We start from the raw sequence: 16,508 nt of genomic DNA, 5'->3' as shown, positions 1-16,508 counted from the left end.
GGGTATTGAGGTCAGGCTGATAGGTCTGTAATTTCCTGGGTCTATTTTTTTTCCTTTTTTGAAGATGGGAACTACATCAGCTCTTTTCCAGTCCTCTGGTAGTTCCCCTGTGCTCCAGGATCTTTGAAAAATATAGTTCAGTGGTTCTGAGTTTTTTTTCGGGGAAACATGGTATGTACAATTTGCAGGAAAGTTAAACACAATCAATTTTATATATGGAGAGTATATTGGATGTATGAAACGGGTCATGCTCTATCATTACTCTCTACTTTATTACTGTGATAGCACATTGTATATAATCATAAAACATGATCAAAACTCTGTTTCCAAAATTATTAACTTGGCATAACATTCTTCTTGTATAGACTAAAGGTAGATGCCATTATGAATTATAATTATTTTTAAAAAGCTTATAGCAGGATTTTTTAATTCAGAAAAAGTATGATAAGAAGAAGAATCTATTTACAATAACAGTTGAAGACATTCACATGTTTCATGGTTTTAATTTTTCAACAATCTGGCATAATTGCATGTATCCATGTGAATGTGTTTTCTTACTATTGTAAAATCATATCTAGATAACTTTTTTTTTCATTTAACATATGCTTAATGCAACCAAAAAATTAAATATGCATTATGTCTAATTCTAGAACTTAATCAGAGGATTTTAAAAACTAGTAAAAATTATCCTGGTCCATGTATATAAAGTATTTCAGTATCATTTCATGTAAGCATGAAGTGTCTGATAAATAGGCAAATCTAAAAAATGATAAATTCTTGAAAAGAAAAATCAATAAAACTATGAATTCAAAAGAAACAAAAAATATTTTTTCATAGACAAAGATATAAAAATATCTTTGTACAGTTATCACAACAATTAGATGAACCAAGCCATTCCACAGAGTTTTCAGCCTAATCGTGCAAAAATTATATTTTTGCTTAAATATCTTCCTGCTTTCTGGAGGAAGGAAGAATTAATCATTGTCCTTCTGCTCATATCCTCACATCCTATGAAAAATCCTTTCCTTGGTGATGGTTATAAAAACCTTTTAAAATTATTGTTCTCTGAGTGCTTAATTCTAAATTATCTGAATGCTTAATTCTTGACTAATAAATATAAAATTCCTGGTCAATTTTTACTTTGCTAGATAAAAGACACAATAAAATATAACGTTTAAATGTATTTTGTATTTTAAAATTAATATTTCCCTCTAGGGAATTAGGGAGGACAAAGTGATATGCTAAGCTTTATTTCTTTTCCTCTCATTCCTACACAACTAAGGTTGCCACATCTTTAGATACTTGTATCTAATAAAACACAATTTTGAATGTTACCAAATTTCTTCAATCTGTTCTAAAATATCAGAAAATGTTCTAAAACCTCAAGTGGATTTTTTATTGTGTTTTCTCCATTGTCTTCCAAAAATGGATTCAAGTCCTGATGTTCAGTGTTAAGCTTCTTTCTCTTAAGAGTTTTCCAAGTTTTTGGCAACATAGACAACATATATAGCTTATCTCATTTGATTCTTTGTCCCTTTCCTGAATTATTTAACATATAGTATAATGATGTTGCTCATTAAAATTAATTATATGTAAACATTCTACCCTGATTCTTAGTGTATGCTCAGAATCACAAAACAGGAAATCATGCATTAAAAATGCAGTGTTAAAAATAAATTTAGAAGGGTCACAAAAGTAGAAATCATTAAGGTCATTATAAACATTTTGAGTGAGCCAATGTAAAATTGAAGATTATTGCCTGGATCTTGTAGAGTGTTACCATTTGATATTACTTATTTAGGGGGGAAAAAAGAGACTAGAACATCATCCCTAGGACAAGAATTATTTTTTTTTATCTGTGCAACACTTGCTTAAAAATCATATTCTAAAGCTTGTTTGATAATGATGATGTCCCATCACGTAAAGTAACTAAGTTTGTTATGATTTAAAAAAGGATTTATTAATATGTCTTCAGTCATTTTTCATCTGACTCATTTAATATACTTTTTTCTTATCAGATTTTTAAAGTTTGTAAAATAGCTCTTAAGTCTCTGTTAATTGAGGGCAAATCAAAGTTTTCCAATTGTTTTCTTCAAAGAGTCATAGCCTCAACATAAGTTTATATGAACATATGTTTTTATATGACGTTGAAGTTACATGAACTCAAATGAAAATACAGGTTTTAAATTTTGATTGGCAGAAATTGTGATTCCTAGATGTGATCCTTTTAGTACATTACCCGCTTTATATATATAGGACATATGTGCCGTTCCCAAAACAATGAGAACAGATTATTTTCTCCAATTCAACAATGGTGTTGCTTTATATTGCATTATTCTTGTGTTGTTGTTGTTGTTGAACATTCTAGCTACCTTTCTTAAACGAACTTGGTCATTGTCTGAAATCCTCAAAGGATGCTGACATCAGGCAAGGATACATTGTAAGGCATCTTATCAGTATTTAATTTCTGGTTTCAGTGAAATGGGAAATAAGTGTATGTTATTACTACCAAGCTGGGTATTGCCGAAGTAAAATATTTTTGTCTCCTTAGGGAAGAGCTAAGGCTTGTGTGCATGTAGGTGTCTGTTTTGAACAGAGCTTCCATAAAAGACAAAATATAGTTTTTCAAGATGCTATTTTAGGCTGCCTGATATACCTCTAGCTGTCATAAAGATTAGTATTGCTCTCTGTATACAGAGCTGCTGAATAAATGAATGTATCAGCATGTAGCCTTGAGGAGACCAATGCAATTTTCATCATGATAAATTGCATAATAAGCGAGAAAGTGTTTGCTTATTAATCCATAACAAGATTTAGATTGAAAATGGCCTGTTACATCCGTGACAGGTACTGTACTGACTGCAGAGGGACTTAAGAGGGAAAGAAATGGAGCAACAATGTGTACAGGGGGTTAAGTGTCCATCTTACCCTCCTGATGCCCTGCTGGGCTGCCCCTTTTTTGTGCCTGATTTACCGTGCACACAATAACAGCGCACAGCTGCCTCACTTCTGTCTGTGATGTTAAGCATGGTTTATAAAGGAGCTTTTATGTCGAGCGTGCGGTTCCGAGGCGGAGTGGGGAAAAAAAAATCACTTCACATTTATTGACAAAGGAAAACACATGCAGTGTTTATCTTTTTGTGCGTTTGGTATGTCCGTGTGTGTGTGTGTGTGTGTGTGTGCACGTGTTGAATAAAATACATTGCTAAGCTATAGTGTGCGGATCTTTGAATTTCTTATTTTCACCTTGGCAGTTCTTTCTTCTTGCCATCTCGTCCATTTCCACTTCCACCCCACCTCGACTTCCTCCCCAAAAGGTTAAACTATGGGAAATTTGTTAAGTTAACTGCACTGGAGAATTAAGAGTATTTAACTAGTATTAATTCAGCTTTGATTCTATGCTTAAAGAGATTATAGAAATCATCCTGACCCATAATTTCCAGTTATAAATTGCAGCTTAATTCAGTTTACTTGGATACAGTTTATCTAATGCACTGCTGTGTAATTAAACAATAAAATGTATTTATTAATTTAGATATTTGGTTTAACCTAAGGAATTTTTGCCAGTATTATTTCTGTGTTGCTCCTGTTTTCTTTTAAGAGAGCTTTGTGAATGCAGGAATTTTTCCATTTTCACCTTAAAATAACCAATTAAAGCCAGGAATGTGCAAGACTCTGATAATATGGAAATGTACCTGAATATGAGAAAAAAACTGGAAGCCTAGATTTAGGAAATGTAGAATTCTAATAGTTATATGCTTCTGTGATTGCCTAACCAAAGAAAAATCAGTCACTTGGAGTTAAATCAAACTATAGTATTTTCAAATGGGAATGAAAGGATTGTGAGGAAAATCCATGATTTTTCTCATAGAAACTTAAGTGAGTTATTTATTTATTTATTTATTTATTAGACTTATATGCCGCCCTTCTCCCCACTCTAATAGTAGAGCAGTAAAATATATGCAAATTTCAATATTGTATGTCTGAATACTACCATGGAAACTTTACAAATTGTATGAGAATTATTTTAGAATTTTATCAATTCATAATGAGCTTTCCATTTGAGAATTATGTCCATAATTCAAGAACTAATATATATTTTCCCTTCCTTCCTCCCTTCCACCCACCCTTCCTCTTTCTTCCTGTCCTTCCTTCCCGCCTCCCTCCCTCTCTTCCTTCCTTTTGAGAGATTGACAATATTTGAAAGAAATGGTAAGCAACATGGTACCTCTAGTGACTCGTATGCTTGCAGTACTTCTGTTTACTAACCCTTTCCAGAATCTGAAAAGAATGGATAAAATTTGGTGTGGTGGGAGAAGCTAATGAAAGAAAGAGCAATGGGCCAGATTCATCCAAGGCCATGTAGAAAATCATGTAGAAAAACTCCCCCCAGAACATCTCTATATAATAGTCAGTTGGGTAGTGATTCACAGTGCTGTTGACTCATCCATTCTTAGTTTTCTTCCCTTCTAATCGTGTTAGGTTTCATACATGCTCCCCAATGCATATTCCTACCTAAATGTAAAAGGAAAGAACAGAAATACACACATAAACACAAACATAAATATGAGTTGTCGTTTTATTATAGAAGACAGTACATGTACCTCATAGGGTTGTGACTGGTAAAAAGTTGGGGAAAAAACCAGAAACCATTCTCTGCATGCTTGCCATGCCGTGTTACTCCTTCCAACTTAATGGAATATTGGAAATTAAATGCTGCCAATTTTCCTGTTTATCAGCAGGTTATTTATCCCAAAAACAAAACAAAGGCTCGTTTCAAGGGCTCAATTTTTTCTTTATTTCCTTTTTTTAACAATATCATCTTTCTTGGTGTCTCCTTTTCACATCTTTTTTTTTTTAAATTAGTGGTATAATTGCTACTGGCTATCTTTTTTCAAAGATGCAGCCTTTTGATAAAGCTACCGGCTGTAACAATTTTGTAACTATAATATGGTCAACTTCTTTAAAGTTGCCAAGAGTTTATCCATTGTTCTGGGGCAAAAGAAGCGATTTCACACAGTAACAAGTAAAAAGTCCTGAATGTACCATCCTGGTAGACCAATAGGGGGTCATTTTAATCTCCATACAGTAGGATCCTAAAATGAGGTTAATACAACATAGCATTTTAGTTCATGTGCATTAGACATCCTAGGAAATATTTATTAAGAGTTAGTTTATTAGCTCCTTGATGATTAACTCAAGAATTGAAACATTAACTCACATAGTTTGGTCTTGTCTTATTATTGTTGTATTTTGGGTTGATAGGATTATTAATATGACCCCAGATCAATTGCTATGTATACAGAGCTATATATTCTTCTATATTCATAAAAATACTACATCTCTAGTGTTTGTAACCAATCAAGTTATTAAATAGTGGAGTGGGATTTTTTGGGGGGGAAAGGGGTCAGGGGATTAGTTAAAAGAATTGTAATATAACATTCAAAGGTAAAATTTACACCTGATTTTCCACAACAGATGTTTGATGTGAGGTTTTTGCCAACATTTGAACAGAAAAAAATATAACCAAAGAAGTCATTCTGTTTATAATCTCATTTTCAAGTCTTTTATTGTGATGATTTTTATGTGTTTGTTTTCTTACTTAGTTTAGCAAAATAAAATTATAAAAAATAAAGGTGAAAATTTCTAAGAAATCTGAACCCTTTATCGATAAATATTGCATTTAGATAGTGTATTTGAGTTTGCTATAGAATATTTTTGGGGAAATAACATTTATATAACTGAAAACTTTGGGGAAATAACATTTATATAACTGAAACAGATTCATAATATGAAACCTTAATTTACCAGATTATGACACAGCAGACTTTTGACTTGAACAGACCAAACACCTGTGGTGCTTCACGGTATTTGCATTATGGCATCATGATGAAAACTGAGTATTTTGCAACACTCCATATCATCTGTTTAGTATCACTTGTATAAACAGAAATCACCACAGTGACATACTCTCTAGTACCATCAACAGTTGAGAGTAACTGCTCCAATGAAACAGTGATGTTTGAGAGCCAGTTTTCTCTAGCGCAGGGGTGTCAAACTGGCGGCCCATGGTCCAGATGCACCATGTGCAGGCCACACCCACTGGTTGTTTTGGCTCTGCAAAGGCCAAAAACATCGCAATATGTCACACTACGTCACGTGACGCGATTGAGTTTGACACCCTTGCTCTAGCGGTTAAGGCACCAGGCTAGAAGCCAGGAGATGGTGAGTTCTAGTCCTGCCTCAGGCTGGATGACTTTGGACCAGTCACTCTCTCCCAGCCCAACTTACCTCAGAGGTTTGTGGTTGTGGGGAAAAGAAGAGGAGTATTGTGTGTGTCTGCCACCTTGAATTATTTATAAAAATAAGAAATGATTAGATATAAATAAATAAATATAAATAAATAAATAAATAAATAAATAAAAAATACCCCATAAATATAAGAAAACTGTCCTATCTCTGGTCAATTTATTTGCACCTCTAGCCCACAGTCCTCTTTTTTGACTCTTCCGGTTTTTGGTTTGCTTTTGCTTTTTGCTTTCCTTCTGCAGATGAGGCCTTCTCAGCTGCTCTCTGATCCCTTTGACAGACCTGAGTTCTCTCTATGCGCAGCAGATGTTCTACTATTGTCCCCTTGCCCAAATCCATACATACAAGCTACAGTGACATTTATTACTTTACCATCAGCAGGTTCCCTGCATAACAACTACCTTGCCTGTGTGGAAGGTGCTCTTTGTATTGACCATGGAGAGGAGTAAAATCCCTCAATAAAAATCCGACTGTAGGGACCAACTCAACAATCCCTTGTTCATATTAGCTTTGCATCTGCTTTTAATTTGGCCCACAGTCTCAGGGCAGTGTGCCTGCTCCTTCATGCGAACTTCTTGCTCTGATAGACCAGCTGGCTCAGCTACAGGAGGGGGCTAATCTCTGGCCACATACTAACACTAGAGAGTGTCATTAATGAATTAATAAGGAGCCTGTTGCTTTCAGAAAAAATCTATGCCTTCCCATCAGGAAGAGGGAGGAGGAAAGGAAAAGAACACATTCTGATTTTTTTTTTAAGCTGTGAAAGTCATAAAACACGAGAAAGGTACATGAAGGAGATTGTATTTTAAATTAATTGCTTCTTTCTGGTGTTTCTGCCCAACATCCACCCACCTCCGCTCTGCCTCTCAAAATTTGTCCATATCTAGCATTACGGAGCTCATCTCTAATGGTAAGAAAATATTCACATAAACTCAAATTCTGAAAAGAAATTTAAAAATGTTAAAAGTTTTAAAAGTTATAGTACGTGTTTGATTGGGAAAATGGACTGATTCGTATGATGGCCATTTGTCAGTTCTGCCTGTGGTCGTGAAGCAAATCGCCACAAGTTGTTAAGGGTATTGTCACATGACGGTGACTTGCAACTTCCTGCCAGCTTCCCCATTGATTTTGCTTTGTGGAAGCTGCTGCAAAGGTTGCACATGTCAATTGCATGACGGAGGGTCACTGTGATCATTTGTAAATGTACTGCACATTGGTTGCCAAGTGCTAGAATCGTGATTGTGTGTCTGCAGGGATGTTGCAACAGCTGCAACTTTGAGGACTGACAGTAAGCCTCCTTATATAGGCCATGGTAACTTCAGACACTGAGCAAATGATCAATAAATGAGGACTACCTGTAGGTATTACTGATCAATAAGACAGTGATGGGCATCGGAAATTTTGAAATATCCAAGTAAAAAAGACAGTTCTATCTATTATTCTTATTTATGAAAACTCTAACTTACCTTTCCTGTCTAGCACAAAAAACCAGGAGTCCAGGTAGTTCAGAAAAAAAATGTAGATTTATTGTATGCTAAAGCTCTCTACAATAATCTAAACTACTCAGGTTCAAAGAAAATTGGGGGTAGATAAGAGTCAATGGAATTCAAGGTGGGCTGGACTTAGATCTCTTGTAGGTGGGAAGGGACTTGAGACTGATGACACATTTGACCCCTCCCTCAGGCTCAGTCTGCTGATCTCCTGTATTTTCCTTTTCTTTAGTATTTTCTTAGTTTGATATTTGTTTTTAAAAGTGAGACTCATATATGAGGTTCCTTCCACCAACAAATAATGTTCCCATGATCAAAGTTCTCCTTCAATTATTATTTGCTGGAATATGCTAATTAACACTGGAAGTCCCTAAGATGTGGCCCTAACTCACAATATATGTATATTGTGGCTGCTGTCTGGGGAGTCCTTCCCGCTCCTGCTTGGCTGATCAACTCTCAGGCCTCCTGTGTGAAGGGGAACAGACTATTGTTTGAAAAATCAAACAGTAAAAGAAAAAGAGTACCTTGAACAAACTCACTGGAGACTGGGAGGATGGGTTTACACCTACACTCTAGTACCCTCAGATCACAATGGAGGAAAAACTAGAATCTTTTTTTTTAATGCTCTTTACACCTACCATGTTAGCTATTGGCTTCCAGGCTAATGCACCCCCTTGGAAAGACCTACATAAAGTCATCCACAGGGTCAAATGCAGTGCTAATGACTGCATAGCCAATAGAATAACGGTTCTGATACGTTACTATTGAAGTATTTGAATTTGATCAGAGTTGCAAATTTTCTGTTTCCTGCTTCTTAGTATGTAAGAGTAAACACATTGGACATGTGAGAAAGAAGCAGTTGTTCTGTCTTTTATTTCTCCCAGCAATGTACTGTAAGTGATTTCAGATCTAAGGACTGTATTTGCTACAAAGGCACACTTTAAAAAAAAAAACTGCACTTGGAAAGAGGATGACCATACTGAAATCAGTAGTTCCAATGTCAGCTATTCCAAAAATATGATTATTTGACTGGTATAGCAATAACAGCAGGGTTATGTACATACTGTCTCTTAAACTTTAGCTTAGATATAAATGTGTGGCTGTTGTTTTGGCATGGCAGTATATATTTGTGTTGATCTTGGTTCTTGATATGTATTCAGTGCTACAGCTAGATAATTTGTTAACAAGGCCTTTTTAACACTTTGGACAGATGCACATACTGTTTTCAATCTTCACGGTTAATTATTTGATTTTGTATTAGTTGCTAGAACACCCTGACTTCTAATCACTGCTCATTGTTGGAAGTCCATTATATTCTAACTGTTTGAGTGCTCCCGTTGACCTTGAACTGACATTATAAGCTGTGTCTAATCTTTTCAGTCTATATTTCTAATGCTTCTTTTCTTCCTCCCCCCCACACCCTTCCTTCTTTGTCTGATCTCTGATTAGCATCAAAATGGGGCTGCCTCTGAGTCCAGCAGCGGACTCCGCCCGCTCTGCACGACACGCTCTCTCCCTCATTGCCACGGCCAGACCACCCGCTTTCATCACTACTATTGCCAAGGAGGTAAGCAGAAGACCTTTGCACATGTGCCTCACTGCAGGAGGAACAATGCCTTCATTGTTTAGCAACAAGAAACATTTGAGCATCTGTTTACTTTTTTTCCCTCATTTCAAAATGGCTTGATTCCATATATGTCTGAATTTGCATCTATGCATACAGAGTGCATGCAAGAGGTTTCGTATTGTGATATCTCACAATTGCATGGCCTCTGCACAAAGCACAGGTAGTCCTCAAGTCACAATTGAGCCCAAAATTCACGTTGCTAAGTGAAACATTGGTTAAGTGTGTTTGCCTCATTTTACAACTTTTCTTGCCACGGTTGTTAAGTGAATCATTGCATTTGTTAAGTTAGTAACGTGGTTGTTAAATGAAACTGGCTTCCCCATTGACTTTGCTTGTCGGAAGGTCCCAAAAAGTGATCATATGACCCCGGGACATTGCAGCCATCTTAAATATCAACCAGTTGCCAAACATCTGAATTTTTATCGTGGTGATGGGAATTCTGCAATGGTTGTAAGTGTGAAAAATGGTCATAAGTCACTTTTTCAGTGCCCTTGTAATTTGAATGGTCACTAAATGAACTGTTGCAAGTTGACGACTACCTGTATGCAATTTTTTTTGAAGGAGAAAAGAGGAGAAAAGCAATGCTTCAGTCAGGCTTTATATACACAAAACAAATATATGTACATATTTATTAGGGTCTCTGAGGCTCTAGATTATTAACACATTGCCAACGATAGATGAAAATGGAATACTACCATATTTTACATAATATTTTTGTCACTTTTTAGTAAAATTAAGCAACAAATCTAGAGTGAAGCTATGTAACTAGGAAGCAAGATAGATTCCTATTACCTCTTATTACTGTTCCTAGGACTAAATAAATGGTCCGTAATGGAGAATTAAGTTAGTCTGCTTCCCAATACTCAAGACAACAATATAATATATATTAATATATTGTTCTAGCATCTTTATTCTTTCAATCATTTTATTCATTTTTGTAATATATTAACCAAATAAATGTAGGTAATTACCCCATGTCAGTGCAAATATAAAAAGGTGTTCATTAGAAGACTTGAAGAGGACAAAATATTTTGTAATCTATAGTGATAGTATAATCTTGATATAGTGATAGTATATATTTGGCCTAATTCACTGCAATGCCCCTAGAATGAGCCCATTTGCCCAATTAGATTATGCAGAATATAAATGATTAATCTTGTAAAAATTCTTTGAGGGTATGTAGTAGGAAACGGAATGGCAGAACCTGGGAGTGGAGTGAAGAGAAGGATCAGCCTAGAATCATTACGTAGCTACAAGAAATTAAATCCAATTCCCCTTGAATGCTGTTGACCCTTATCTAACTCTTAGCATGCCCTGACCATCAGTTGAGAAGATTCTATTCACAAGCTGTTTAGCAATAAAACAGTTAATTGAACCTTCATGTGTAGACCTGATTTTTCACGCCTGACATTTGTATTGCAAATTAGAGCTTCATAATTCACAAGTTATGATGAATTAATTACCAATACTCCTAAGTATATATGTTCTAATTAAAACGTGGAACAACAATCTGCACCACACTAAATGAATATGTATTTGGGCTCATTTGCAACAGTAACTTATTAAGATGTATAGTTGTAGCACTGAATAAAGTTAACAAACTGGGGCCATGTATACATGCCAAAAGCAGAGTAATAAACAAAGCCCTAATGCTTCATCAGTTCTACTTTTGATTGTGAACCCATGAAATTTTAATAGAAAATATTTGCAATTACCCCTAAATATTTATTTATTTATTGTTCAATTTTTATGCCGCCCATCTCCCCTATAAGGAGACTCTGGGCAACTTACAGATCAACTCTTAAATACCATTGTTTTGTAGGTACACAGGCACACTGCTCTTCAGGCTAATACACAGTCTCAACAAAATATTCATACCACCACCTTGGCTCGAGCAAAGGGAGAAATTCTGAGGGTTATTGAAATCCTTATTGAAAAAATGCCAACAGATGTTGTGGATCTCCTTGTAGAGGTATGTCAATATTTTATTATGCTTCCATGTTAATAACAGTTGGTATTTATGTTTGAGTTTATCCTGTGTTGAAGAAGATAAGAGCCTTTGCATTGGCCTACCTGTTGGTACAACAGATCATTGTCATTGCAAAATCATTTCAAAGGCATTAAATGATTTAAGTACTTACAAAAGGTCAGCAAGTCTTGCCAGACTAATATTGTTTTTAAAACATTTGATTGAATGACTTTCTTAATAGATTGTGGGAATGTTGCATACAGAATATACCTTGATTTCACTAGAGCATTTGGCAAAGTGCCATACAACATTTAGCAAATTAATTGAGGGCCAAGGGAGATTTCTAATACATGGCTGTAAAACTATTCTCAAAGCTGGTATTCCCACAACATTCTTAACTGGGTCATGGGAAGGAAGTTAGTGTGTCCTATAAACATTCTAGCCCAAGTAACTGATCTAGTCAAACAATTTTGTAGGGGAGAGGGTTAACTCAACATTTCTCTGAGTAGAAATTTGAAATACCAGAACATTTGTGCAAAAACTGGAATTTTTACCTAATGGCACAAAATGTATTGGGTAACTACTATATAATGATATTTCTACTGTAGGTATAATAGAAAACTAAAAGCAATAGAGTGAAATTTGATAGCGATAACTGCAAAGTCCATCATCTAGGGAAAAGAAGTCAAATACATATTAATAGGGAAGGGGATACCTGGCTTGATAACATTATGTAAGAAAAGAATATACAGTAGTTCAGGGGTCTTCAAACTTGGCCCTTTTATGACTTGTGGACTTCAACTCCCAGAATTCTGGCTGAGGAATACTGGGAGTTGAAGTCCACAAGTCATAAAAGGGCCAAGTTTGAAGTCTCCTGCAGTAGTTGATCATAGACTGAATATGTGTCAACAGTGTGACATGGTCATTCACAAGGCACAATAAAAATAGTTTTCAAGTCATAGAAATAGTTTCCTTGTATTCTGTATTGGTCACAACCCACCCTGAGTGCTGCATATGTTCTGGGCATCATACTTTGAGAAAGATTCAGGCAAACTGGAAGAGATTCATAAAAGGACAAGGGTGAAATGGATCTTGGAAACAAAGTTTTATGAGGAGAGACTTGAGGGACCAGGGTATGTTTAGCTTCAGAAAAGTCAACTGGGTGGGGACATGCTATTGCTCTTCAAAAACCTGAAGGCTTGTAAAGTTATAGGAAGTTAGATTCAGACTGAATAATAGGAAAATCTTTCTAAAAGGAAGATCAGCTCTAACAATGGATCAATTACCAAAAAGGTTCTCCCCTTCTCCAAAGAGAGGTTGGACATCCATTTGTCAGGGATTTTTTCATTTGGAATCTTGTACTAGACAGGGAATTGGATATTGTAATCTAAAATGGCACCGTCCCAATTATATTTTTAAGTGCTATATGAAGCATTATGAATGGTTAATTTAAAGTAGTGCTTTTCATGAAGAATACCAATCAATCCAGGTTTCTCTACAGCTGAAAATTATATCTGAAGCTCAGAGAGCTGCTAATAATCAGCACAGAGAATATTTCTGCTAGATGCAGACTTAGCATAAGGCAGTGGGCATTGGTACTAATCACAAATATATATATTTTTCTTTCTATGCGTGCTATGTTTCATCCATAGAGGCTATTTGTATCTCAGTTTTAACACATTTGCATTCTTTTTGCATGTAATAGTCAAATTCCAAAATCCTGGCTGTTGCATATTTTAAGTTTTGTAATAAAGAGGCTGCTTGAAAGTTCTTTGATGTATGAATTTTGCTGCATGTGATTGGAATAACGCATGGGATGTGGTCTGTTAAACCTCTTCTCTTTGTCTTCCACTGGAAAGTACTTTCTTTTGGGATTCAGAATGCTGCCTTCTTTAACAATCCTGAAATAACAGAAATTTGAGCAGTTTACAAACGATATTGAATTATAATGCTACTACTGCTATTTAAGTAACAGTATTCCTGTATATGGTAATGATATATGGAGTTTTCTTTCCTATGTTTTATTATGGCTCCTCAAAGTACAGTTGCAAAATACTGTTCTAAGGATTTAATTATTTTCAACAATAATTTGTTGTTGTTGTCCATAGGTAATGGACATCATCATGTATTGTCTTGAAGGCTCATTAGTCAAGAAGAAGGGACTGCAAGAGTGCTTTCCAGCTATCTGCAGGTAAGATCACAATAGGAACGTGTGAGTACCAAAATTAGTAGTAAACAGTTTTTACAACAGGTATCCAAGAGGTTGCCATCTTTTGACATTCTGCTCCAGAAAAGTTGTCTAAAGGACATTAATTGTGTAATCCATGGGGGGGGGGGGGAATGTCAGTTTGTATTTCCTAGCTACCATATCCCTTCATATGTTCCCCATCATCAGCTCAGGATAGGATGAGGGTAAGAGCAGGAGGCTCTATATGTTTCTCAACATTTGGCTTCATCGGAGTTTGAAGCACTCTACAAAGCAGCGCTCAGTGACAGTAGGAATGTGAAAATGGTAATAAATAAATTTGGATATTATTTTGTTTCCCCTGTTTCTATTTCAGCCAACTTCATAACTAGCAAAGAGGAAACATTTCAGCTCTATATTAATGTTCTAACAACTAAATATGTGTTAAACCAGGTAGCATCAACTGGCTAGATTACTAACAAAAAGCAAAACAAATAAAATCCTGATGAGAAACAGCAGCTTGAATGTGATGGACTTGAGTTAAAGAAGCATCATATGAAAGTATGGGGGGGGGGGGGGAAGCCATCACAGTACACATATATTGTTGCTGTTAAGTGTAGTATTGTACTGACTTAAATAAGAGTTTCTGTAGTACCTAGTTGATCTCAAAAATACTTGTATAAGAATTGTCCCCCTATTTGCTTAATAACAGGAACCAGAATATCCATCAGTTGTGCTTATTTCAGTACTGGATGTTGCAACAACAGAGATTGGATTGCGACCCTTTATATGGGTTTATATAAGTCAAACTATACATGTTGTCCATGAGGTCAAAGGTAATAAGATAAAAAAAAAGACTACAAAGGCAATAGTGTATTGAGAAAACAAAGACTGTGTGTATTAGAATAAATATTATTTCTAAGTGTCAGTTTCCTTGACATTGCTTCCCATAGCTTTTTTCATCTTCAGGTATCCCTTATTATCAGCATTCCTTTACCTTCAAGGCATTGTTAGGGCTGAACCAGCAGTTTTACTTCAAGCTTCCCCCTTGGGTGGCAGTGAACAGATCTAAAGACTTATGGTTTTGCGAAACCACATGAACCAAAAGGAATTTTCGATGGCAAGTGAAGAAGGGCCATCTCCAATTCAGCTGAAATGTTCTGGAAATGTTGTCTAAGCCTTATTCAATCTATACTATCCCCAGATCTGGGAAGAGAACTCAGACAACAGTGTGTTCAGTGTTATGAGTTGTCAAGACAGGAGTAATTGGAAAGGCTGAGGGTGAGGAACTTTCCATATTGAGATACAGATAGTCCTCGACTTACAATAGTTCATTTAGTGATTGTTCAAAGTTACAGCAGCACTGAAAAAAGTGACCGCTTTTCACACTTATGACAGTTGCAGCATCCCCATGGTCACGTGATCAAAATTCAGACATTTGGCAACTGACTCATATTTATGATGGTTGCAGTGTCCCGGGATCACGTGGTTACCTTTTGCGATCTTCTGACAAGCAAAGTCAATGAGGAAGCCAGATTCATTTAACAATTGTGTTATTAATTTAACTGCAGTGATTCACTTGACAACTGTGGAAATGGGGCAAAAATCACTTAACAACTGCCTCACTTAGCAACAGGAATTTTGGCTTGAATTGTGGTCATACGTTGAGGATTGCCTGTACTGTATATCCAGGAGATATTGGAGTAAGTCCCAGGTCACCCACCTCACCTGGAGAGATACTGTTGGTTATAGCCCCATCAGTTACTGAAGTGAAAAATTAAAGTGTTGAGAACATGTCCAGAGAGCAGGAGAGGTCAGAAAAGGGTTCTGGCTGCATTCCAGCTAGTTGGCAAGTCCAACTGCTAAGACTGTAACCTAACTACTGTAGCATTTTCCCATGGGGCAGAGATGGTCAGGGTTTTATAGATAAGAGGACTTCTCATCAGGAGGTGGTTTGAGGTATTTTGGTGTCAGCACAGAGAATATCATTCAGACAAGCGGAATGGAGGATAACAAATTGGGGAGATATAACAAATAACTATACCGTATACTAGTGATTATATACAACTAAAACTCTTGTGTCTGTTTGATACTTTTTAACTTTCATCTGGGTGAAGTGGTATATCATAGAGCAACTATTTTTGAATCAACGTACCTCAAATGGGCCGATTTACTGAATGCATCCAAAATCTGGTGGCTGTGACTCCTGTGAGATTGAAATTTGACAAAGTTGTGGCTACCACATCTTCCGATTACATTTTCCAGAAACCCATCATTTATGTGGCATAAGGGAAGGGGGCAGTGACATATGCCCACCCTCTTCCTTGCTTCCTGGCCTTTGGCCTCAATCATCTGGTGGCAAAGTCTGATGGACAAGCAGCCATTGGCTGCTTTGGAGCCATGGACGAAATCTTGGCTCCAAAATTCTTAGCATTGGTAGCCAGTGAGGGAAGAATGAGGGAGCAACTTGGATGTCTGCTGGCAAGGTAGGACTGGCTGAGGAACACCAGAGGTAAATGGGTGAGCACTCTTCCTCCCTGGAAACAGGCTGAAGTGGGGAGTGGGGAGGTGCAGTTTTCCTCGCAGACTAGAGCTCCCATCGTTCTCCCTCCCCCCAGCAAAGTGGCAGGCAGTTCTGTGGGTCAGCCAAGGAGGAGAAGGAGGTGGTTCCTGGGGCTCTCCTCAGAGTCATGAAGGGAGGTGAGACAATGTGAACTTAGGTGTAGAAAGAAAAATGAGCCCACAGGTTGGCTAGTATAATATAAAAATCCTGCAAAACAAACAAAGGAAAAGGAGGAGGAAAAAGGTTTAAATGAACAATATACAAACACATAAGGGATTTACAAATGTAATGGAAGGTTTTGTTTTCTAATATATCATTAGTTAATTAAGAGTAATTGAATATATCATTTCAAAGACTAAAAAAAA

The 16,508-nt window shown here is 36.4% G+C and overlaps 1 protein-coding gene across 1 annotated transcript in view; it reads left to right on the top strand.

The window, feature by feature from the left end:
- The window catches only part of LOC107293684 (WD repeat-containing protein 7-like), an 18,396-nt gene extending 4,787 nt beyond the window's left edge, over nt 1–13,609 (top strand). The window contains exons 2-4 of the mRNA XM_015822846.1: nt 9,249–9,366; nt 11,249–11,398; nt 13,504–13,609. Coding sequence (XP_015678332.1) covers nt 9,249–9,366; nt 11,249–11,398; nt 13,504–13,590 — 355 coding nt within the window. The 3' untranslated portion in view covers nt 13,591–13,609. The remainder of the gene's footprint in view (nt 1–9,248; nt 9,367–11,248; nt 11,399–13,503) is intronic.
- Nucleotides 13,610–16,508: the final 2,899 nt, after the last annotated feature.

Source organism: Protobothrops mucrosquamatus, unplaced genomic scaffold (genome assembly GCF_001527695.2).
Source record: "Protobothrops mucrosquamatus isolate PMUCROS unplaced genomic scaffold, P.Mucros_1.0 scaffold1697, whole genome shotgun sequence".
Classification (NCBI taxonomy): Eukaryota; Metazoa; Chordata; class Lepidosauria; order Squamata; family Viperidae; genus Protobothrops; species Protobothrops mucrosquamatus.
The sequence above is the reverse complement of the archived record's forward strand: the minus strand, read 5'-3'. Positions and strand labels throughout refer to the sequence as shown.